The sequence below is a fragment of the Platalea leucorodia genome (assembly GCF_965183815.1).
Source record: "Platalea leucorodia genome assembly, chromosome: 7".
In the NCBI taxonomy this organism is placed as follows: domain Eukaryota; kingdom Metazoa; phylum Chordata; class Aves; order Pelecaniformes; family Threskiornithidae; genus Platalea; species Platalea leucorodia.
This window is the reverse complement of record NC_138829.1, coordinates 8,841,201-8,864,067: the sequence shown is the minus strand read 5'-3', so window position 1 is coordinate 8,864,067 and position 22,867 is coordinate 8,841,201. Positions and strand designations below refer to the sequence as shown.

At 44.3% G+C, this 22,867-nt stretch overlaps 2 protein-coding genes across 5 annotated transcripts in view; one reads left to right on the top strand and one right to left on the bottom strand.

The window, feature by feature from the left end:
- The window catches only part of ESR2 (estrogen receptor 2), a gene marked incomplete at its 5' end in the record, with an annotated part of 33,058 nt that extends 27,321 nt beyond the window's left edge, over positions 1-5,737 (top strand). The window contains 3 exons of the mRNA XM_082318312.1: positions 1,098-1,231; positions 2,889-3,063; positions 5,500-5,737. Coding sequence (XP_082174438.1) covers positions 1,098-1,231; positions 2,889-3,063; positions 5,500-5,689 — 499 coding nt within the window. The 3' untranslated portion in view covers positions 5,690-5,737. The remainder of the gene's footprint in view (positions 1-1,097; positions 1,232-2,888; positions 3,064-5,499) is intronic.
- Positions 5,738-13,972: 8,235 nt separating this feature from the next.
- Positions 13,973-22,867, bottom strand: part of SYNE2 (spectrin repeat containing nuclear envelope protein 2) — a 199,851-nt gene continuing 190,956 nt past the window's right edge. For all 4 annotated transcript variants that reach the window (XM_082317899.1, XM_082317896.1, XM_082317897.1 and 1 more), the window contains 8 exons: positions 22,202-22,331; positions 20,805-21,016; positions 17,904-18,104; positions 17,405-17,533; positions 16,712-16,900; positions 15,934-16,023; positions 15,668-15,714; positions 13,973-14,836 (listed from right to left, as the gene is read on the bottom strand). In XM_082317899.1, coding sequence (XP_082174025.1) covers positions 14,611-14,836; positions 15,668-15,714; positions 15,934-16,023; positions 16,712-16,900; positions 17,405-17,533; positions 17,904-18,104; positions 20,805-21,016; positions 22,202-22,331 — 1,224 coding nt within the window. In that variant the 3' untranslated portion in view covers positions 13,973-14,610. The remainder of the gene's footprint in view (positions 14,837-15,667; positions 15,715-15,933; positions 16,024-16,711; positions 16,901-17,404; positions 17,534-17,903; positions 18,105-20,804; positions 21,017-22,201; positions 22,332-22,867) is intronic.

Below are 22,867 nucleotides of genomic sequence, written 5' to 3'. Positions count from 1 at the left end.
GCAGCTCCCTGTCCTTCTCCAAAGCTTAAAATTCTCCTTTGCTATGAGGACCATGGGAAACTGGGCAATATTCAGGCAGCTGCCTTTCTGCGGGCAGTACCTGCTGCACCTGGTTAGTGTTATCTGCCTGTGCCTGCCTCGCAGCCTGAAGGCTCAGCACCTTCCTCTTGGGATCCAGTAGAAGAGTAAAGTTCTTTCATTCTCCTGCACTGCTGTGCTTAAGTCTGTCTCATCTCAAAAACACTACAGAGAAAAAAATCTCATATTCCAGATCGTATAAGAAGCAAACCTTTGAATACTCTGTTGTAGAGCTTAATTGCTTTTTTAGTCCGGTACATATTAAAAAAAAAAAAAAAACTAACCACAAAACTGGAACAGTAACTTCAGTGGTTTGAAATTTGCTGCTGGTTAATTTTAAACCCATTGGAATGGCTTAGGTTTGTTGGTTTTTTTTTTTTCCAGATCAGAAAATGGGACCATTTCTAATATCCAAAATGGAGAAAGTTGCATTCAGTAAACACTCATAAAAATAACCAAACCACAAAACCACCAAACCCCCAAAAATCTATTTACATTTAAAGATCTTCAAAGAAAAAGGTGCTGGGGGTAGAGGTTGTTTTACTCTTTAAAAATGTCTTATTGTTCCAAGAAACTTATTTTAGGGGGTCTGTCTTATTCACCAAGTCCTGAGGCATCCGTCAGGTACAAATAGTGATGTTACCGGTTGTGGTATTAACTCTTTGTGAAACAAATCTGGAAAATGATTCAAGGTGGTACTGTGCCCTGCACTACAGAGTTTCAAACTGATTATCCAGAATTATACTGACTGTGAGGATAAAGTCTCTTACAGAAATATGGTCATACTTACCTGCGGTCAATCCTGCATGCACTTTAAAGAGAAAACCAGTTTTTTAGAGGTGCTGACCTTTTCTACCAGTGTAATTTTCAATTTAGATTTCATGATAGAATCTTTTGAATTTCCCAAAGATGAGATGGATAGGCCTTTTGCAGCTTCCTTTGTGCTTTGACTTTTATCTGGCTGAATTAGAGTTCATTAATTCTACTTTTTCAGTAACATTTTAAATGTGTTTCCATAGGGATGAAGGAAAATGCGTAGAGGGAATTTTGGAGATCTTTGATATGCTCCTGGCCATGACCTCGAGGTTCCGAGAGCTGAAACTACAGCACAAGGAGTATCTGTGTGTCAAGGCAATGATCCTCCTCAATTCCAGTGAGTACGCAGTTGACTCTGACGCTCACCAAATTGCACTTTTCATTTCAAGGATGGCTGGGAAATCAGCCTCTAAAAATGGCAGAAGTATCAAATGAGATAAAGCTGTTGAAAGAGAACAATAGGAAAGGACTTCTAACTGTCAGTTTGTAAGGATTTTTGCTCAAGAAACTTGAGCAAACTGTATCATTTGCTGGATTTAGGGTCTATGTCCTGTTGTAAGAACTGCATGAAAGACCCGAAGTCTGAAAGATTCTCCCAAGGTGGGGCTCATGGCCCAGGCTGTGGGTACGTGCTTTTCAATGAGAACTTTTGCTCGTATCTCTGTGGATCCTGGTCATGTGTAAAGTTGCTGTACAGCTCTACAAACCTGTCCTTAATTCTTAATTCTAGTAAAACTAGTTACTCAACTGAGTCATGATTAATTGGGCTTAAATGTCCTATTTAATGGTACTTAATTGGTAGAAATGATTGAAAGTACTCAATAGTTCTGCAAGATGAATTTCAGGATAGGAGCTTTGCTTTGCAGCCTTTTACACAAGGCAAATAGGAGTGTGTGCTTGCTAGTTTAGGGTAGTGTGCAGTAAAATAATTTTATTCCCCAGAATGTGTTGTAATTAATGTTATCGAAAAAACCCAACAACAAAATAACATCTAAATATTTGCATCTACTGTTTTCAGGCAGGAGCTGCTGTGTAATTCTCAGCCCAGTTCTGAAGGGGGATAGTTCTGCTGTTATCCCACATTTTTATTTCAACAGCGAACAAAAGCTGTTCTTTTTTTCTTAAAAAAAACAAACAAAAAACCAACAACAATAACCAACCAAAAAACATGTTGATCAGCCGTATTTTCTTCAAAGCCTCACATCTCAAAAAAACTCTCCTTTCACCTCTCCCTGCTCTCCTTTCTTGTCAAAGTTAATTTTTTACTCCTAATTTTCAAGGTGTTCTGGAGCTCTCTCCTTCCATAAGTATCTTTGGGAGGATTTTTTTTTTTCCCCCCAGGTCTCTTCTGCTCTATCAATAATGTTATTGTGTGTTTCCAAACCTTCCTAGTGGTGATTTCTTCTCTTCCCTCTCCATACCCCCAATCCCCTTTTTTTGCTTTTGCTGACTTTTAAGGTTTCTCAGTGTAGGCAAGTGCTGTATTACAGCACCCTTCGTGAGTTGTAGGGAGACCGTGGCAGCCTGGGTCTATAAGCAGTGTCTCTCACCATGTTCTCCTCCCTCCCCAGGATATACTCAGAGAAAAAAGGTTGGTTTTTTTTCCAGCAAGAAGGTATTAGAGCAAGCATAATGCTATAATTCATAATAGTTACTAAACTACAAGGTACAGAGTGATTCAAAGGGAAAACCCTTGGAGAACAGAGAACATGTCCATTCTCTGGACTGAAGGGTCTATGTTCAACACATTGTCTTGGGAGGATTTGGGACAGTTACTCAGTTTGCAAATGATGTGGCCGTCAAATGTTGGCAAAGGAATGTAAGTCAGAGCTTGGCGTGGCACATGGAGCATCGTTTGTACAGCCTTGGGGGTGTGTGTCAGGAAAGGTATCTTCTCTAATCCCGTTGAAATATTACATTCAGAAAAAAATGCACAGTCATAGCTTTTTTTCTTCCTTGTGAGCAGGGAGTATTTCTTTCTCTTCTCTGGTTAGGCATGTTTCCCTTGTCAGCAGAAGAACCTGAAAGCAACAGGAAACTTCATCACCTGCTTAACGTAGTCACAGATGCTTTGGTGTGGGTTATTGCAAAGAGTGGAATCCCCTCGCAGCAGCAGACGTCTCGTCTGGCCAATTTGTTGATGCTCCTCTCTCACATCAGACACGCAAGGTAAATTTTACAGAATGTGTGTGATGCGTAAGGTGTTAGTGTTTGTTACAGCAACAAAGCAAGGCTTGAACTTCAGAGCACTCCTGAGGGAATCCTGGTACTGCTCTTCATCTCTGTTCATTGTAAGATTTTCCTTCCTAGCACAACTAAACAGGCAATATACTCAAGTGCTTGCTGGCACTCAAAAATGTTGTGTTGATATTAAAATGCTGTCTTAACTGTATTACATTAAATTGTTCATTATGTATCTGCCTGAAATGTTTAACAACAATAACACAAATTCAGCCTTTCAAAAAATACCTCACCCAGCCATCAAAACTCTTCTGTCCAAAATAAAAGTCTCTTTCAAAACTGATCTGCAGTGTGGGCTTTGGTGGAGCAGAGGAGGCTGAGGGGAGACCATATCGCTCTCTACAACTACCTGACAGGAGGTTGTAGCGAGGTGGGGGTCGATCTCTTCTCCCAAGTAACAAGCGATAGGACAAGAGGAAATGGCCTTAAGTTACACCAGGGGAAGTTTAGATTGGACATTAGGAAAAAATTCTTCACCAAAAGGATTGTCAAGCATTGGAACAGGCTGCCTAGGAAAGTGGTTGAGTCCCCATCCCTGAAGGTATTTAAAAGATGGGTAATTGTGGTGCTTAAGGACATGGTTTGGTGGTGGACCTGGCCCTGCTACGTTAACGGTTGGACTTGATGACCTTAAAGGTCTTTTCCAACCTAAACGATCCTATGATTCTATGATTCTAAAGTGTACTTTGGGTGCCATGTTTGTTCCAGGCCAAATTTGTTGTCTTTTATTCGGAACCACAGCATTTTTGCCAAATGACTCGTGCTACGGTGATGCCACGCTCCTGCTTTTCCGAAGGGAAGCAGCTCCTCTGTTCCCTGCCAGTTCCTGGACATCCTTGAGCTGCTCATCTTTGCTTGCACTACAGCAGACTCAAACGCAGGGCCCTACAAACAGATGCTTTAATTATCAGCCTGTTTCTTATTTTAAATTATTACCCAAAGACCAGCTATTCACAAAGCTGTCTTATGTCTTGGCTTTGGATGCTGTGTCCAGGGAAGACAGTCCTGGGACCAGACTGGAGTGTGCAAAGGAGAGATGACCATATCGGACTTTGTGTAGGGACACTGGAAGAGAGCCAGTCACCTTTGCGACAAGCTTCCTGAGAGAGCGGGTGGCAGCAGCAGGGGCCTGACTGTGCCGAAAGGTGGCTTTTAACAGCCAGTTTGTGAACTGGAGGGGAGTTTGAGAGCTGGCCCTACAGAAGCTACAGCACCAGCCAGAGCTGAGCCTGACTCCTGGCTCTGATGCACTGCCCTCACCTGGGCTGCCCACTGTGCCGTGGCATCACGTTACAGCATCGCAGGAGCTCTTGTTCTGGCATGGTGTGAATAAACAATGTGAATCTTCGCAAAATTTTTATATTTTCTTATTAAAACAAGAGTTTTTACACTGTGCCTGCCTCAGCCGAAGTCTGGAGGCTACTTGTTGTGACTTGTCTCCTTTACGTTGCTTAGCACTGGTCAGTCAATTATACTTCATTCTGGAAATAATTGATGCTCTCAGCCTTGATTACCAATTGATGCAGGACTCTCAAAAGCTGTGTGTAGGAGGGAGGCCGCAATTTCTTCTTTGCCATTAACATATTTATAACTCTTGAATTGTAGCAGAACCTCATTTTTCTGGAAGCATTGGTCCCCCTCCCAATCCAGTCCACCAGGTCAGCTATGTGCTAGCTGTTTGCTGCTATTTCCACTGTGATAAATCTGGTGTTGAGCAAGCGCACTTAGATTTCAACCCCAAAATCTTGAGTGCATCTGAAGTATATGTATGTGCAACTGCAATGGTAATAGCCATCTCCTGTTGTCCAAATCATGGTACAGCCACAGAGCATTCAAGCTAAAACAGTGTCATTGTATCTTACTGCCTAACAAAAAATTTCCTTTCAAAGCCTGTAGCCGTCTGCAAGATCTGACACTGGCCATGCAGAGAGGAAACAAACTGCTTGAAGTTAGCCAGGGTTGTTAGGTCTTCCTACTCAACCGGGCAGGAGAGGTAGGTAGTCACTAGAGCTACACGTTGTAAATTCCTCTTTTGTATAAAGCTGCAGCGTGTGGGCCTCCCACGTTTACAGCATGAAAGAGGTTTTCTTTTTGATTTCAATAGGGTTGGTACATCTGCATTATTTTCTGAAGTCAGTTTGTGCGGTGCAGAACAAATCTTGGTTCTCTAAATAGTAAAACACTCAGCTTTAAAGTATCGGGATGTTGTTACTGTTGATAGTGGTAAGTGATCTCAGGGACTACAGCGCCTAAATCCTCTTAACTCCTAATTAAAAAAAGGACTCCCTTGACGCCATGAGCGTGTTTTCCTTCTCTGCATTGTTGGACCCAGATTGCTGACTTATTTTCTGTTGTTCTGCACAGTAACAAGGGAATGGAGCATCTCCTGAGCATGAAGTGTAAAAACGTGGTCCCAGTGTATGACTTGCTGCTGGAGATGTTGAACGCACACACTCTCCGAGGCCAAAGGAAGTCCCCGGTCACACATCCCGAATTTGGCCCATTAGAACAAATGGAGATTGGAGACAGCCTGCGAAACGGGGCAGCCCAGTAATTCTGTTGAGACCTGGAAATGCGAAGCTTGTTCAAAGCTATGGGAGAAAACAAAGCTGCTGTGACGGGACTGCTGAGGTGTGACCAAGTGCAACTCCTCATCTCTTCTAGATTTGCAGATCGGTATCTCGGGAAAGGCTTGTGGGACGCACACCTCTGTCCGTGTTTCTGACATTATAATAGCTGCACTTTTATAGTGCCTTTTCTGAGACTCTTCAAAAACACCTTATGAAATTAAGCCTCAGAACAGTACTGCAAGACAGGGAATTACTGCCTCTCCTTTTCAGAGGCAGGTGAACTGAGAGAGAGAGATAAAGGGCCTGATTTAAGATGACAGAAGTCTCTGTCAGGGCTAGGAACGAGCACCTAGGTCTCCGTCTCCCAGACCAAGGCTTTTAAGCGCTGACTAGATGATCTCCTCTTTCAGCGTGAGATTGTATGACACATAGAGCAGCATCGTTTGGGACAGATCCGCTCCCCTGTGTGTGCTGGTCCCTGGGAATACCTGCTTTGCAGCTGATCTAGATAAAGTGCCGAGATATGTACAGTGTAAAGGAGTTTCTTCTATTCTTAAATATGCAATGGCTGCAAGGGCCTTCATTTGAAGGCCATTCCGAATAGTTTCTAGGGCCAGTTCAGAGCCTCTTCAGAAATGTTAAACCAAGCTTAAGTTTGTATTTTGTGAGCCTGTTGTTAACACTCACGTTGTTATCTGTGTATAATTCTTCAGTGCTTTAAACAATGACCAAACTGCCTAGGTATTTCAGTCAATGCTGACCTTTGAAATGTGTTTTGTCTGTGAGATTAACATGTCGTTTTATATATTTATTAATGATGTTAAATCTATTGTAATATTTAGGTACAAGAGGTTGCTCTGTGAATATTAACTGTTTGCATTTGTATATGATCTGCTAATCAGGGCTCGTGAAATCAGCTAGAAACAAACCATCTTCCCCCCCCTTTTGACTCGCGTCTGGAATTATGTCCTGCCCACCCGAAACCTCTTGCAGCCGTCATGCAGGGGGTGAGGCCGTGGATGGGAACCTAAGCTGGGACCTGCTTTCGCCTGCTGCCCTCAGGTTTGCTGCTTGCTTGTTTTCAAAGCGCATGGCACCTTATCCTGTGGTTTTCATATCTTGTATAGGACCCCTCAAAGAGCAGGGGGGATGCTGGTTCTGGCACTTCCTTTGCTTCGCAAGTGTGATGACTTGTTTGAACTTCACAGAAGATGTGGGTTTAAACCCCCCTGTTGTGCTGATTTCTGCATGCATTTAAGCTGCACCAAGCACAAAGACCAGAGGAAGTAGCCTGGCCGATGACCTCAGCGAAGAGCAGGGTGGCATCAGTCATTCTGGCAACTGCCAATATCACATTTTAATATGTGCTAGAGTTGCAGTCACTCTAAACGGATATGTTTAAATATAATACATGTATGTTCTGGGCATTTCGGGTATGGTGAAATTAAACTGGGATCACACCAAAAGTCTATTTTGAGCCAATAAGTCTTTTGGATGAGGGACTTTGATTAGTATGCCATTTGCATACTTTAAATATTAGTCAAACCTTTGATCTTGGTGTTTTTTCAAAGCCAAGGACAATATTTTTTTATAGGAGGAGCATAAAGAGTTTTCAGTGAGTTACACAAATCTTTGATCTTGTACTATACCAGATGCTGCTGATGGTCTAAATTTTTACTAGCTACCTTTTTATTGTTTTTAAGAAACTGTAATATAGCTGTGCCCTTCTAAATAAGTGTAGTGTTGTGGTGGTGTGTGACAAGTATTTACTACAAAAAAAGGAAAAAACGTGAGTACAGTCTGGACTTCATTGGTACTTTCATTTTGAGGGAAGTTTTCCTATGAACCAGACGTGTTTCAGTGTTTCTTGGGCTTGATCACCTTCTGGCCTCAATGCCTGTTGTGTGTTCTTTTTCTGATTTTCCTTACCCTGTGTAATCTTTTTGTTTAATACAGTCTTTCAAAGAAATGTTTAAGTGATTTTTTTGTTTGTCTGGTTTGCTTTAGAAGTGCTGAATTTATGTGCAATCTTGAAACAAACCTCTTCTTAAAAAGAAAATGGGAAAGAGTGAGTATAAATAGTAAAATTGACTTCTAAATGGAAATTTGCTCTGGATTGCCTTTGTAAAAGGGTGACACTGCAGATTTGTGCCACGTGTTGTGATTCATATGCCGTTACTAGCACAGTGCAACTAGGAAAATGATGTGATTTTAACAGGTATTTTTTGTCTTGTTGAACATCATTTTATTAAAAGTTACTACTAGTGTTTTAAAATGGGCAAAAGCCAATAGCTGTCGACTCTCTGGATTAATGTAGCGGTGTTCATAGCTGGGTAAGGAGAAGGTGCACGTCTCTAAAGCAGCACAGTTTATAGACAGGGAGCTGTGTGACAAAACGACTGAACAGGGGTGCCTTCGTCTCTTGAGAGAGATGTTGGGTTCGTCGTGGGTCTGTATCCCGCAGACTCTCCCAGACGCTGCATTCCTGGCGTGGCGCATGTCCGTGTCCCTGCCAGGCCTGGACAGAGCTGCCACGCTGCGTTTCAGTTTAGATATTGGGGGGCTTTTCCAGTTTCAGCGTGAATGAATTGAGCGCTGAGGAGCTGCGAGGGCTGTGAGGAGGGGAGGAGAGCGGGGCTGGTTCACGGCTTTCCATCACTGCTCTGCTGCACGTCAGCTTCTGCTGCTGAGCGCGACCTGGCCAGCGGTGGCTGGTTCTACTTGAAGAAATTATGCTGCAGTTCTGGGATGGTCGCAGAGGTGAGCAAACCTGGTTCATGCAGGAGTGCCAGTTGCCATGGTTTTAAAAAAGAAATAGAAAAAAGCCCAAACTTTTCCTTATGTGTGCTATTAAAAATATGCTGAGGTTCAAGTCTGGAACTAGAACCAAATCGTAAAACAACCTTAATTTTTAAGACGTGGTAAATCTTGGAGCATTTCAGGCAGGTGAAATGCTTTGTCTCCAGGAATCTAAGACCTTTTCCACACCTCCATCTTCTTGCAAATTACCCATTTTTAGTGCTGTCACGTTGCCAGTCAGAGAGGAGAATATGGGGAAAAGATGTGTTGGAACATTCTCCCTTGAGATAGTGCCTGACAGGCTGGGTGCTCCTATAAAATGTGTAGCAAGCTAAGACAGGTAGCACTTAAAGATTTTTTTTTTCCAATAAATATGCATATTTCCATAATAATAATATGTTAATTCTTTATTGACTGAATGATAGATCTATACAGGGATCACTGTGATGAAAGGAGAGCATCCTTTTAAGTGCTGGAACTTATTCTTTTCCTCCTGATGGCCTGTGGAGTACAGAAGACATTTGCTGTATTTGCATCGAGTGGTTTAACAGAGCCTAAAAATGCAGTGAGCCTTGAGAAAGGTGCCTCTTGGTCCTATTTGAGCTGTCACCAGTGATCAGCCTCTTCTGAGGTAAGAATTTTTGTCTTGTTTGGACTTCACCATAGAATCATAGAACAGTTTGGGTTGGAAGATCATCTTAAAGATCATCTGGTTCCAACCCCCTGCCATGGGCCGGGACACCTTCCACTAGACCAGGTCGCTCAAAGCCCATCCAACCAGGCCTTGAACACTTCCAGGCATGGGGCATCCACAGCTTCTTGGGGCAACCTGTTCCAGCGCCTCACCACCCTCACAGTAAAGAATTTCTTTCTTATTTCTAATCTAAATCTACCCTCTTTCTGTTTAAAACCATTACCCCTTGTCCTAGCACTACACGCCCTGATCAAGTGTCCCTCTCCATCTTTGAGGTAGCACACCGGGACTGAGAGCTCTTGCGCCCCAAGAAAAATGTCTTTAAATGTCTCCCAGCTCTCATTCGCTCCTTTGCCCCTGAAGGAAGTTTCCCAAGGGATCCCATGCGCTCGCGCCCTAAACAGACGGAAGTTTGCCTTTCTGAGGTTTAGGGTCCTGACCCTACATTTCATCCACCTTGTACCCCGCAAGAGTGAGAATTCCACCAGGGCACGATCGCTGCAGCCCGGGCTGCCTCCAGTCTTGACCTCTCTGATAAGAAGTTCTTCTGCACTAGGCAGCAACAGGTCCAGCAGGGCCTCGCCTCTGCTCGGGCTCCCCATCGATCACCTGCACTAGGACTGCTTGCAGTTCGCGGTGCTGCTTTTTCAGCAGGTGGCTGGGCGGCTGAAGTGCCCCTATCAGGATCAGGGCCTGTGACTGTAATTTAGAACTGCTTGCAGACGATTCAAAATACATAGGTATACATTGGCACAAAAGCTTCACGTGGAAGCTCGGCCTGAGCGCGCCGAGTATCACTCATGGCTGTGGCCATGGCCGGGGTCTTGAAAGGCACAATGCTGCTGCTGCTGCCCGGTGCCCTGATGCTTTTGGAGCCCAACTATACGGAAAGCAAGCCTGTGCTTTTCCCACTGAGCTGGACCCAAATGATCTTTAAAAGCTGGCCCAGAGAGCCTGCTTTTGTGCATCCAAGGTTGTTCCTTTGTCTGAATAATATAGTCGTGCACTGGTGAAATGGCTGCTCTTCCCTAGGATGTGCTTTAACCCACGTAGATTAAAAATTCGGTTGTGATTATGGGTCTATTTCGACCTTTTAGCACAGCGAGCACCCGGCAAAGAGAGATGGCACCCTCTCCTTCCCTGCCCTTCCCCACCAAGACAAGTGCCCGTGGGAGCCAGGTTGCTCTTACCTTGAGGGCTGACGTTAAAAACAAAGTCTGGACTGGCATGGCTTTGCCTGAGGTGCCTTAAAGTGAGGACAGTCTGAGGCCTGTCACAGGAATGACTGTTTTATAGGGCTGAATACTGATCTCATAAATATATATATATTTTCAATATCTATATCAATATATTCTGTCCAGTTCCTTGGATGGCAGAGTAGCTTATAACTCCTGTTCCTGGCTGCTGTAAGCGAGCACAGCCAAGGACAGTCACCACCACGGCAGCTGCTTTTAGTCTCAGCCTAGCTGTAGGCCGCACCCTTTCTTTCCATGGTGCACGGTCCCGTGAGCCACACTCGGAGCTGGGAGGCACGGAAATGCCTTTGCTGTCAGCGCCATTCCTCTCAGAAGAAATCGTTTGATGTTATCGATGTCCTGTGAGACAATGACTCAGCAAAGCAGTTGAGGATGCGGTCGCCTGTCGTGCTGACCCAGTGCCTAAACCAGTACTAAGGAGAGCGTTGTGAACAGGAATATGAAAAGCAAGTGGATTGCTAAAATAAGGAAACCAAATATTATTTACATCCATTTTTCACAGCGTTTTACTACTGAACTGAAGTGCGGGGAGTTAAATGGCACACTGTTTCATAGCCAAGACTTCATTTTACTTATGATCTGGATATTTTTTAACTTTCCATCTTTACACGTAGGAGTTGCCTACGCTCCTCGTGCATTGTCGAGTGTCGGTGATTTCGATTTATGTGCATGAAGAAAAGATTGCTATGCCATAAAAATGCCAACTTCTGCTGCTACTGCCTAAACAGACCAAACCTTCGCTCATCCCAGCGCCATGCACTGAGGAGCTGGCATAGCCATTACCAGTGGTTATGCACATTTCCTATGCCCATTTTCCTCAGAATTTTCTGTTCGGAGTCCTGCTTTATATGTGGTTTTAGTTTCAACCTTTCACCCTCACCGCAAGTTTGTAATGGAAACGGGATTAGGACTGAAGTTGGTGCCTTTTAAAGTACTGTGTGTATGTCACACTAATGCGAAAAACCCCCACAACCCCTACCTTTCGCTCAGCTGCTCTTCAGCCCTGTGACGTTACAGTATTTGCCTAGTGACGTGTTTCAGCTGTGTAGGTTGTTGTGGTGAATAAACAGGTATCATGAAACCTACACACATGGCTTTTTGGTCATTTCTTTCCTGTAGCTGAGCTCAGCCTGGTTTCGTGAGCGTATAACGTGCGTGACCGCGGTGTCTGTGGGCGAGCGTCTCATCCTCACCCCCACGGTCTCTCCACAAGCTGTAGGTTGATTCACTTTGTCAGGCACTCGAGTCCTTGGGACGCTTCCCAGCACCAAGTGTGGCAGAAGGTGCACGTTGTGCCCTGGCGTTTCAGGGACCGGCAAATTTAACGGTAGGGGGGCAAGTCGTCATAAACGACCAGTCCTCTGCTTCCCGTGCTGGCAGAGTTGGTGTTGCCTGTTTGGGGGAGGCAGGTACCGCTGAAAAGAGATTGAAGTCTCATCTCCCCGCTGAAGAAACACAACTTCAACTCAAACCCAGTCTTGGCCCGGTTTCACTCCCACACACAACGCACGTGCAGAAGCGCGCGCCTGCTTGCTCTCGCTATTGCTCTTGCCCTCTTTTTTTTTTTTTTCCTTCCTTCGCTGACCGCTAACAACCCCGTCCTGAGCGAGAGGAGGACACGGAGAAATGGGCGGGTACATAGAACAACTTGTCTGAAGCAGACTTCAGTGTCAGCCTACAGTGCAGTGGTTATAATCAACTGGAAGTAAAACTATTTAAAATAGGTTTGGGGGGAAAAAAAACATTTAAGTTATTTTCCCAGACTTATTTTTTTGGTGACATTTTGAGATAATTTCATGAAAGCTCCTCATTTTATATATTACATCAGCTCAACAATTTGATATAACTGTACATAATGAAAGGAAATTGCAGGCTATGAAATTTTCTTCAGACCTTTCAACATTGTTCAATTTTTTTCCCCCTGCACAGGTTCTTTAATGGCAGAAGGACTGAATATCATGTCAGCAACTGACTATTAGTTCTTGGCAGAAAGGTTTGCATGGGCATTTGTGACAACCTGGCAATGAAATAATGGTTAGAGTTGGCTGACTTCTACAGAGACAGAAACTTAAATGAGCTCCATCTGAAAGTAATTGCTTTCAAAATACAAAATAATGATGGCAGAGGAAGAGAGGAGAGCGTGTGCGTGCCCGTGTGCGGCGAGGGGCGGGGAGGATCCCTCGTTTCTCTCTGGCTACAGCGCCGCTGCCAGAGCTGTAGCTGTGAGACTGGCAGCCGGAGCCCGAGTCTGGCTCCGCAGACGCAGCGTCGCCTTACGGGCTGCGGGCGCTGCCGGGCCTGGAAGCGCCGCCAGATCCCCGTGTCTTCAGCAGGATGGAGCTCGGGCACTGCTACCGGGGGCCGCGGTCGGGACACGTCGGCAGGGAGCCGGCCTTGCCCCGTATCGGAGCACAGTGTGGATGTGAGCCACTGCACAGTACCGCTACCAGAAAGTGCTAAAGTGTAAGCTTTGACTTTCCCAAACCATGCTGGTAACTTTGCAAGCTTAACTGTATCACAGTTAACGTATTAGTTTGGTTTCATATCCTGGAGATAAAGCAGGCTTTTTTTGCCTCCGCGGTTGGGAAGAAGCTGGTGGTTTGCTACAGGGACTGTCCTTCTCTGAACGTAAGAATGCAAAGCAACTTGCTTCATAAATCCCCCTGCCAGAAGATGTGGAACGTGCAACTCCAGTGCTGACAAGTGTAGAAAAGGTGGGAGAACTCTTTCAGGCTAATCACAAATCCTATTTTCTGTAGGTAAGGATTACAGAAACTGGCTAATTCCTGGGTGATTTTCACTGCAACCAAACACAGAAATTCTGTTCACCCAAACCCTTTACTATTGCACTGAGCTCTCCGCGATGTGCATTTCCCCCCTCCAGCGCTGCTGTACTCCCAGTTTAGAAAATAATTTCCAGGGGGAAAACAGTCCAGCATTTCAAACTAGCAATAAGCACCAGTTGCTTCAACTTTGTATTCTTCCTCGGGGCAATCACAGGATCTGTGCCACCGAACACAGGCTCCACTTCTGACAAGCAGGAGCGGTGATGCTGCTTCGGAGGCTGCTGCGTTAGCATGCGAGTAAGGCGACTTACCCCGGGGCGGCAGGGTCAGCCCTGCTGGAACGCACGGCCGGTCGCCCCCGCCAGACACGGCCATGCTCCCCGCAGAGACTGCCAAAATTTTAATGACAGTATGCAATCTGTACAACGCTGACTGTACACAGTGTTTCCCTAGCCATGGCCCAAGTGTCGGGTTCATTTTAGAGACGAAGCTTATAAAAATGCACAATTCTCTCCCAAGATACTGTACGCTATTCAGCAGGTTAAAAACTGAAAAAATCTTTCATTAAAAAAGTCATTACATTATTTGTATACATCAGGGATAGTCTACGTAATCATGTTCATCTAGAAAATATGTGCATTATAAACCATTTCCATGCAATGCGACAATTTCTTATTTCAGAGGTAGTATAAAAAGACAGCACAGCAGTCCTAACCACTAGAACACTCTATGTAAAACAATCCAAATGTGCATCCGTTTATTGAACGTGTTTGTTAGAGGAATAAAATACAATAACGAAGATTCAAAAAGATGTAGATTTTTTTGTTTCCACCAAGTGACTACAGTACCAAAAGATACAGGTAACGTGAAGGGTGTGCAGTAATCATTTTAGGCAAAGTGCCTCTCAATGGCTTGTTTGTCGTGCTAACCCAGGACAGACTGCTGTGTTTCAGATGACCGTGATGTAGTTTTTGCATCTAATAACTCAGTATTAAATCACCTTGTGAGCTTAAGAACACTGCACCTATAAAATAGTGGATCTATTGCATCAAAGTATAAAGTGTGTTGCTTACAGTTTAAAAATCTATAGAAAAAGTTTGTTTTCCGTACAAAAATGCTGAAATTTTGTCAAGATATACATTTTGAGATGTGAAATCTAACATATTCCCTGCGACAGGGAAAGGAGGCTATAAAGGTGAGGCGTTGTTTAGCTGCAGCAGCGACTGCTGTGGTGGCTAGTTTGGGGAACTAACAGCACAAAAGTTTCTGTGTTTAATTATGCAACGTCACTGCCTGACTGATGCTAGCAGCATGAAAAAAGCACCGCAGAGAGTGTGTTTTGGTATAACTGAAGATCCACGGGCTGCTTTCTAAGTTGGCGGAGGCCCGTTGGTGTATCGCAGCATGGGATAGAAAGAACGGGCGAAGTTGTTTGCCTGGGTGCAGCTGTAGTCCTCCTCAGAAGATGGAATCATGCAAGCCAGAAGTAAGAGCAGTAAAAAGAACAACTGAAGAGGTAAAGCTGCTCGTAATACACGGTAAAAGAAGGAGGGAGACCAAGGAAGTGCTTGAACAGGTTGTGGATGGCTTTCACCTCTGAAAAGGAGGAAAAAAAAAAAAAAAACGAGAAAAAGAAGGTACTTTAGAGTTTGAATTAAACACGTCGTTTTAACTCTCTCTCTAGGGTTCCCACTGCCCCATCGAGATGCAGGGCTGCGTATCTACAGGAAAATGCACTACACGTGAAACGCTTTAACTAGAATTTGAAAGCGTGCAAGACTGCTCTGTGGGAAGCCGGCTGCTGGCTTGGGTTTACTGTCCTTACTGCTGAAGAAGAAACATTTCTTTGTAATAGCTTAGATCAGTGGGGTTTCACCCTATTTTCAGATGCAACCTTAAGTTTTCCCAGCAGACAACCACACCACTCTAAAGAGGTGTTGAAGTACGAAGGAAAGCCACCCTTCGCACTGTGAGGCTCTTCTTTGCCTTGGCATTACTGCGATCTGTCCTTTGAACGACCCTAACGCGCTGGGGGTGAAGTTTTCCCTTTGTCCTTCATGGTCTGTTTGTAATAAGTGGCTCTAAGCTGCAAGTTTCTTTGTTCAGGTATGCTGGTGGAATTAAAGGAAGATTTAAAATGAAAATATTCCCCCATTATGGCACGAAAAATATTTTCTCAAGAGTAAAGGCAAGCCAAGGTTGCACATCGGCGCAGAGGCCTAGGAGCAGGAGTGCTAAAGGAAAACCATTCTCCAAGGCGCAGCCCAGAGCTGGTTGGTGGGCAGAGGAGACAACGCAAATAGGCAGAAGTCACCTCCACCTGCACGTCAGCCCGTGAGGAACAGCTGCCCAGGTTTCTGCTGGCACTCAGCTCCCCTCTGCTGTTTTCACTATCCTTCAAGAGATCAGGCTAATATAAAATAATACCTTGTGCTGCTGCTGTTTCTGCCATCTCCAGTTCTCCTTACGGCGACCTGTTGAGAGAAATAGCTTTTAGTATCCAGGTTTCAGAAACTACAAGGAATTTCTCCTTCTCAAAAAAGACAGTTGTAGACTTTAAAGTTCTGTTGTAAATTCTGCAATATGGTACATGCATCTAAAAGGTAAAATGATTACATCTGAGGAACTTTCAGGCTAAATATGTCAAAATATGCTATATGCTGATAGCAAGATATTAGAAAAAAAGTACTTGCCTTCTTCACAGCAGGGCTGGATTTCGCTGCGACTGGATTATAGACTCCCGAGTCCAAATCATCTGGAACTAGCAGGAATGCTCTGGTATCCTAAAAGATAACCACACCTTCCTCTTTAAAATGCATGTTCAAAACTCACAACAGATGAAGTGCAAAGAGCCACCTTGCATCGCCTCTCTGCAGGTGCACAGCCCGTTCCTCTTTAGATGTGCGTAACCAGTGGTAAACAGATGCTCCAGTTCTCCAGCATAAAGAAGTGTTTTACTCTGCACAACCCGAAGGAATCAGGATGGAACAGGAGTGCACAGGTATTAACTTGAAAATCTCTCTCTGACAGCTCTCGGGATAAGCAATGTGTTGCTGTGAACTACAACTCCCGTGCGTTCATTACACACTCCTAGCCTGGTACTTGGTGTGGATCACAGGATAGTTCAGGTTGGAAGGGACCTCAGGAAGTTCAGCTGCCCCGACCTCCTGCTCAAAGCAAGGGCAGCTGTGAGACCAGACCAAAAGCCTCACTCAAGGCTTCATCCCATCGGCTCTTCAAACCCCTCAAGGACGGAGACTGCACAACCTCTCTGGGCAATCCGTTTCAATACTCTACCAGCTCATGGAGCTGAAGTTTTTCCTATAGGCAGACTTAATTGTTCTTTTTCCGGCTTATGAAGGTGGAAGTACTTAAGTTTTAAGTCAGTCTTTCATAAATACCTTTACTCTTAATATGTTATTACTTTTCACTAAGAAAGTTCCATGAACAAGTATTTAAACTCTGACTCACCAGATTTCCTTGTATTGTTTTTAAGTCATGTGAAACTTGTTCAGTAAGTTGTTTCAGTTTCCTTCCAATTACATGGACCTTCTCATCAGCTTCAATGTAATCACCATCTGATTTAAGCAGCAGGTAAGCAGTGAGTTCCTGAAGTGAGTTTACTGTAAGCTGTTGTTCCAGCAGCTCTTTCTCCAGTTGCTAAGAACAAACAAACAAAAACCAGTGCAACAGATCGTTACTCTCAACTTTAAAGATGCTCTCATAAAAGGAGGGACTCTGGAAGGCTTTAAAGAACAACTCAACCTGCCTGAGAAGCCGCAATACACAGGAATGGCTATTACAGCTACACCTGAAATGAAGTTCTCTTGAAGAGACTGGTTGTACCTGCTTGAACTAACGTTTAGAAATAGTTCTAGCAGTAATTAATCCACATGGAAAAGGCATTAAATCTTGGAAACGTGAAGTCTTACTCCAGCATAAAGACTGTTCATAAGGAACTTAATTATGACGCGTAATTACAGATAAAATGCCTCATATAGGCAAGATCTTAGTCCCTTTCAGAAAGCTGCCACATGCCTGAATACAGCAGGTTCACGGACAGGCTGCAGACATCTTGAGAAATAAATACATTGCTCTTCATTTGCAGGGAGAGCTCCTGACTCGCTAGAAGAGCTGAGGTGCTGTAGTTAAGACTACGCTTACCATTAGCTCCTTTTGGCATTCCAGTACTGTATTGAGGTCAGCGTTTGGATCTCTGATTTGTGCTTCATTCCTTCGGCTATCAGCACTTGCTAACCACAGGATTAGTTTTTGGCTCTGGTCATGGAAGTCCTAGAGAAACAAAAGATTTGCACACAACAGAAAAAACACTTTTGCAGTGCTTTCACCTGGCTTTGCCTACAAACAAACTGACTAGCCCAGATTAGACAGAGCCAACAACAAATTCACGATTTGTGAGGCTACAGCAACCTAGCTAAACTATTCCACCTATGTAATAAAAGGGTATTATCCAGTTCAAAGAGATTTTTACCAAACCCTTTAAACCCAACAGAGCCAAGTTTATAACAAAATTAAGTGTCTCGGATTCTGAGCAACCATTCCACTAACGTGCAGGAGTTACCCCTCTGCCCTCTCCCCTTATCTACCCCGCAGTAGCACCCTAAAGAGGGGTTTCCCTTACAAGCTGGCGCGTGGTACGCACCTGGCAATGCAGCAGGGCTGCCTGTAAACCTTTCCTCCAGTTGTCCAATGCGTGAGTTGCTTTCTCCCAATGCAAGTTCACCTTCCGAAGCCTGTTCTGCAGCTCTTTGAACTCTGTGCTATCTGCTTTCTGGAATTCTTTGCTGCTCAGGTTAACGGAAAGCACCACTGCCTTGTAGTTATCAAATGCTTTAAGCATGTCCTGGTAGAAAAAGCAGATTAGGAGCTTCTATGAATGATGAAAGACATGTTGTTTATTAACAATAAAACTACACCCTCAAAAGAATCACAGGTACTGGGGAAAGCTGTTTGAATGTGGTGGCTTTTCAGATACTGCTAAGCAACGTATTAAGGTAGGTGGCCTTTTTAATGTCATTTTATTTCTTTTTTAAAGCAAAAACCTTCACTCTGAAGAAAACAAATCTGGTTGGGCCTGTGCTTCTCCCTAAGTCACAGGCATTATGGCTTAAACCACATCTGCCCTTCATTCCTCCGAGCTGTCTCTTTCCCTGACACTTGGACAAACATTCCCATAGGTCATCACACGGTATTTCCTCTGGATGTTTAAAGGTTTTGCTGCCTCAGAATCCTAGAACAGTGCTGAAAGGGACATCTGGAGGTCTGTACTCCCTCCTCCTGCTCCAAGAAAGACCACCTTCAAACTCTGAGCAGGCTGCTCAGGGCCTCATCCAGTCAAATTTGGAGAATCTCACAGGATGGAGATTCCCCATCCCCTCTGGGCCCCTGGTCCCACACCAGGCCACCCTGTTGTGAGAAATTCTTTTTCTTCGAGCTTCTATCAGCCCATTTCTCTGACTTGGCAAGGTTCCCCCAAACGGCAGCCCCGCCTGCTTTCCTCCTCTCCCTTAAAATTGCAGGGGAAATAATACGGAATTTGTGAAGTCATAGCTGCATCACCTAACCACCTTTATGTTAAGGTAGAGCCTCTATTTTTGAAGGTTTTTCGGGGGGGAAAAAAAAAAAAAAAGAATGCCAAACAATGCCTTGTACCCTTAAGAAGTTTATGGTTTGAATCAAGGGTACTCAGTCATCTTCAAGCTGTGGGCTCTTGCAGCAGAAAAGTAAGAGCCGCAGGACGAGTCCTGCAATCAACACAGCTCAGATTGCTTTTCGTAGCAGCCTTTGTAACTGCGAGTGTCGATCCGTGTATTCTCAAGATCTGCGTCCCGCTTGTTGAAAACCACTAGTCTAAATTACATTTCACCCAACAAAGAACTCTGTCTCCCTCCTTCAAGCAACAAAGTTTCTTTCAATATCAGACAATACAAACGGTCCATCACAGGCTTCTGAACACCGGTAAGTCAGCCTGCAGCCAGGCTGGCTTTATCCTTATCCATAGCAATGGTGATGTCCTGACATCTCATGAAATTCACGTCTTAGAGCGTGCTGGCTCTTTTAGACACCCATAGAAAGCCAAGCTGCCTGAGAAGGGGATTTACAGCCAGCTGGACTCCTCTTAAGAAAATGCAGAAGAGAGAAGGAGAAGTGAAGCTCTGCTCCTTGAAGATGCCAGACACCCAGCTCCAGCCTGAAGGGAATTACCTCCCTCCACTCGCGAGGCATCACCGAACCTTGCCTAGCGCTTGGTGCCTAAGCCAGGTTGGCTGATGGACTCAGAGTCATTCTTACTGGAGTCACACACTGGAGTGCAGTCATTCTCCCGGGCCTAAGGACTACTCAAGGATGTGTAGGCTTAAGCATACTCTCAACACGCTTAAGAAATCCCTCCTCTGTCCTGCAGAGCATCTTGTTCGTCAGCACGATGCCAAACCAGTAGCCTCAGGTTTTGGGTGACTCCCTACAAGGCTGCTGGCAGAAGGGTGAGCGCACGGGGAGTTTGCGCTCCCACAAGCGTTAGCAACATTTGCTCTCTCAGAGTTCAACCTGAGGCATTTTGTTACCTAAGTCCTAGGGACCTAGCACTTACATGCACCCTGGTAACCTGCTGGTTCAACCTGCAGACCTGACTTAGTCCTACGTAATTTATGGAAGGTGAGAGTCCTAGCAGGCAATGTACCATGACCACACATGCTGACAAATGTTCACGTCATTGTCTCTCTAACTGTTCTATTACTTGGCTGAAGATTAGCAGAGACTGAATTAATTTTGTTTCTCGTTTTTAACTAATACATTCTATTCGATGAGAAAACTGCATTTGCTAAGTGAAAAAATACAACTGCACATTTTGAAATGATGTGTCCTTCAGCTATAGGACAAAGGTGCTATTTAGAGCTAAGAGTTTTTGCAAACGCCATATTGCTAAAAACCACAGCTTTAGAGCAGTTCTTTCTCAGTCTCCCTGTTGGAGCTACAACCTCCCCCCTCTCCCTTAATTCAATTAAAAAAAAAAATCAGCCTAGACTCTGCAGCCTGTAGATTGTAATTTTCAATCTGTTTCTGGTTTGCACAGAGGGGAACGGCACAGAACAAGGAAAAAATGCCAGTATCACTGCTCAGAATACCCAACGCCCCAAAACAAGGCCTGACCCTAGGCACACGGGGAGTCTAAGCCTTCATTATTTAGCTTTTTTCTATGTTTGTTTCCTAAAACGAAAGGCCTAAAAAGAGAAGTTTGGGGCTGAATGTTTTGTTTGAGTGAGAATAAACTGTCTCTGTGAGAAAACGGAAAGGGAGAGCTTTTTATTTCAGCCTGGCTGCCTGCTGTACCCAGGCATATTGCCTGCAAATCTCTGCATACGAAGACAGAAGCACCTTGCTTAACTACCCTCTTTAGTCCTCTTAGCCGAAAACAGCTTAGCTCCTCTGTGGCTTACCACATTGTTATTAGCATTCATGCTGCCGACAGATCCTAGGAGCACAAAGACAATGATAAAGAGCGTGAGCATCTTGAAATCCCAGTTCTCAGTATGCCATAACTTACTTTCAATTTCTTGACCCTTTGTTCCAACTCCTGCATGCTGGTTGGAGGTTTCACTTTTTGCAGCTCTTCTAGCTCTTCCTCAGTTTTATCAAGCCAAGCAGACACGTCGCTGAGATCTGAGTTCAGCTGCTTCCACTGCTGCAATTTCTGTTTCATCCTAAGTTTATTTCTGAGGTCTTGAGCTTGGATGAGCTCCCACCTATCAATAATGCCTACAAATGACAGAACAACAAACATTTACATCTTCAGTAAGGTGAAGAGTGCGTAAAACAAATGCAAGGAGTTTTATGAGTAAATTATTCTCTAATCTACTCAAGGCCAAACAATTGCTACCATGTACTACTGTTATCCAGACACATTTTTTCTTGAGATTCCGCAGTCTGTAAGTTTCATATTACTGGTCAAGTTATCCACATAGTAATGCTATAAAGGATTTTAATCACGTTAATTGAAGATGTTTTAATTCACCTGGAAGAATAGAGCAGATCTAAGGAGAGAGAATTCAGTGAGCTCAGCTGTGATTTGGTAGACACAAAAATTCATCATGGGACAAAGTATGATCCAGCAGCTAGGACTTGGGTTTATGCTTCATCAATTCAGTGCTAAAGGAGATGGAGATGCCACCCGTGCCATCACTAACACTGTTTCTGGAAGCACATCTAAGCCCTTCTCAGAGGTTTTCCTATTCATCCCATGTATGGGACTCAACCCTGGTCCATTTCTGAGACCAGAGACATAAACTAAGTAAGCTGGTGCATATAGCTGCAGTCTTCTTTTTATCACTTGATTGATTCGCTTTTGTGACTGCAGTACAGATGTGCTCTTACTACAATCTCAAGCATCTGGACCCAGGAACGAGGTCCTAAAAGGTTAGGAGAACCAGCTTGTTGGCCTATTTGGAAGAACGGACCACAGTGAAGACAGTGAAGAACAGAATACATCACCAGCTTTGACAAAACATTTCTGTAAATGGGAGCTGTAACATCTTGTTACATGGAGTACCAATAACTAAGAAAACAAACTATAGCAATCTTATTTTAGACAAAGAGACACACTTCTTTGGTTTGAAATCTGATTAAAAGTCTCGGAAGTGTTCATTATCACACAAAAGTGAAATTGTTCCCATTCATTCCAACTAGCAAAGAGACAGAAGTATATTATCAGTGACAAAAATCTCAGTTCTGGCAGAAAATGTAAACCAGCAAACACGGGTTGGACAGTACCAGGTGAGAAGGCAGCTCAGTGAATCTTAGCAAAATACAGTAATTTAGAGGATAGTGGTTTACTTCTTTTATGATCCCAAGGCAAATGTGCTGCCTTTGTGCCATCTCTGCTTTGTCTCCCCCGAGTCACAGGACAAACACCACAGCACCAAAGCCACTCCTAATGCTCTGTACCTGACTGCTTCTCTGCAGCTGTTATATTCACAAGCTCTTGCTCATCTTGGGGTTCTTCATCACTCATGTTAGCAGACGTAATTTTCTCCTTGTTGATGCTGCTGCTGCTTGCAGAGCTGAGCTGCTTCACCTGGAATGACATTTTGGTGGGTGAGCCCTGCAGGTTAACAAGCCATCAAAGGTCAAGCTTCATTTGTGTTACTTTGGGGTGGCTGGGCTGCTGCTGAGCTCTTGCATGTCAGATTTAGCACTGGGCTTCTGCATCTTTGCTAACAGTTTATACTGGCTCTCTGTGCCTTCTCAGTAAACAAACACACACCATAGTGATGCTAATTATTACAAGACTGGACATGGCAAATTAACTGCTTTTGCACTACATGTACCAGACAATGTACGTTTGCAGATGCTCTTTGCTGGATTCTGGGTCTTGGCAATACTGACTCTACAGCTCTAAGACTGGATTAATGATGACAAAAGCAGCCAGATACCAGCACCATCTTTTGCCTGGAAGAGTGCTGACAACTGGTCCAGATACACTGAGCCTGGCAGCTGCTGGCAAAGCCAGAGCTGGCAACCAGCCACCGAGGCTGAGGAACAACCAACCAATAGCTATTTTGGCACATTTTTTAGTGCCCAGAAGCAGATTAAATGGTGGGTTGCACGCTA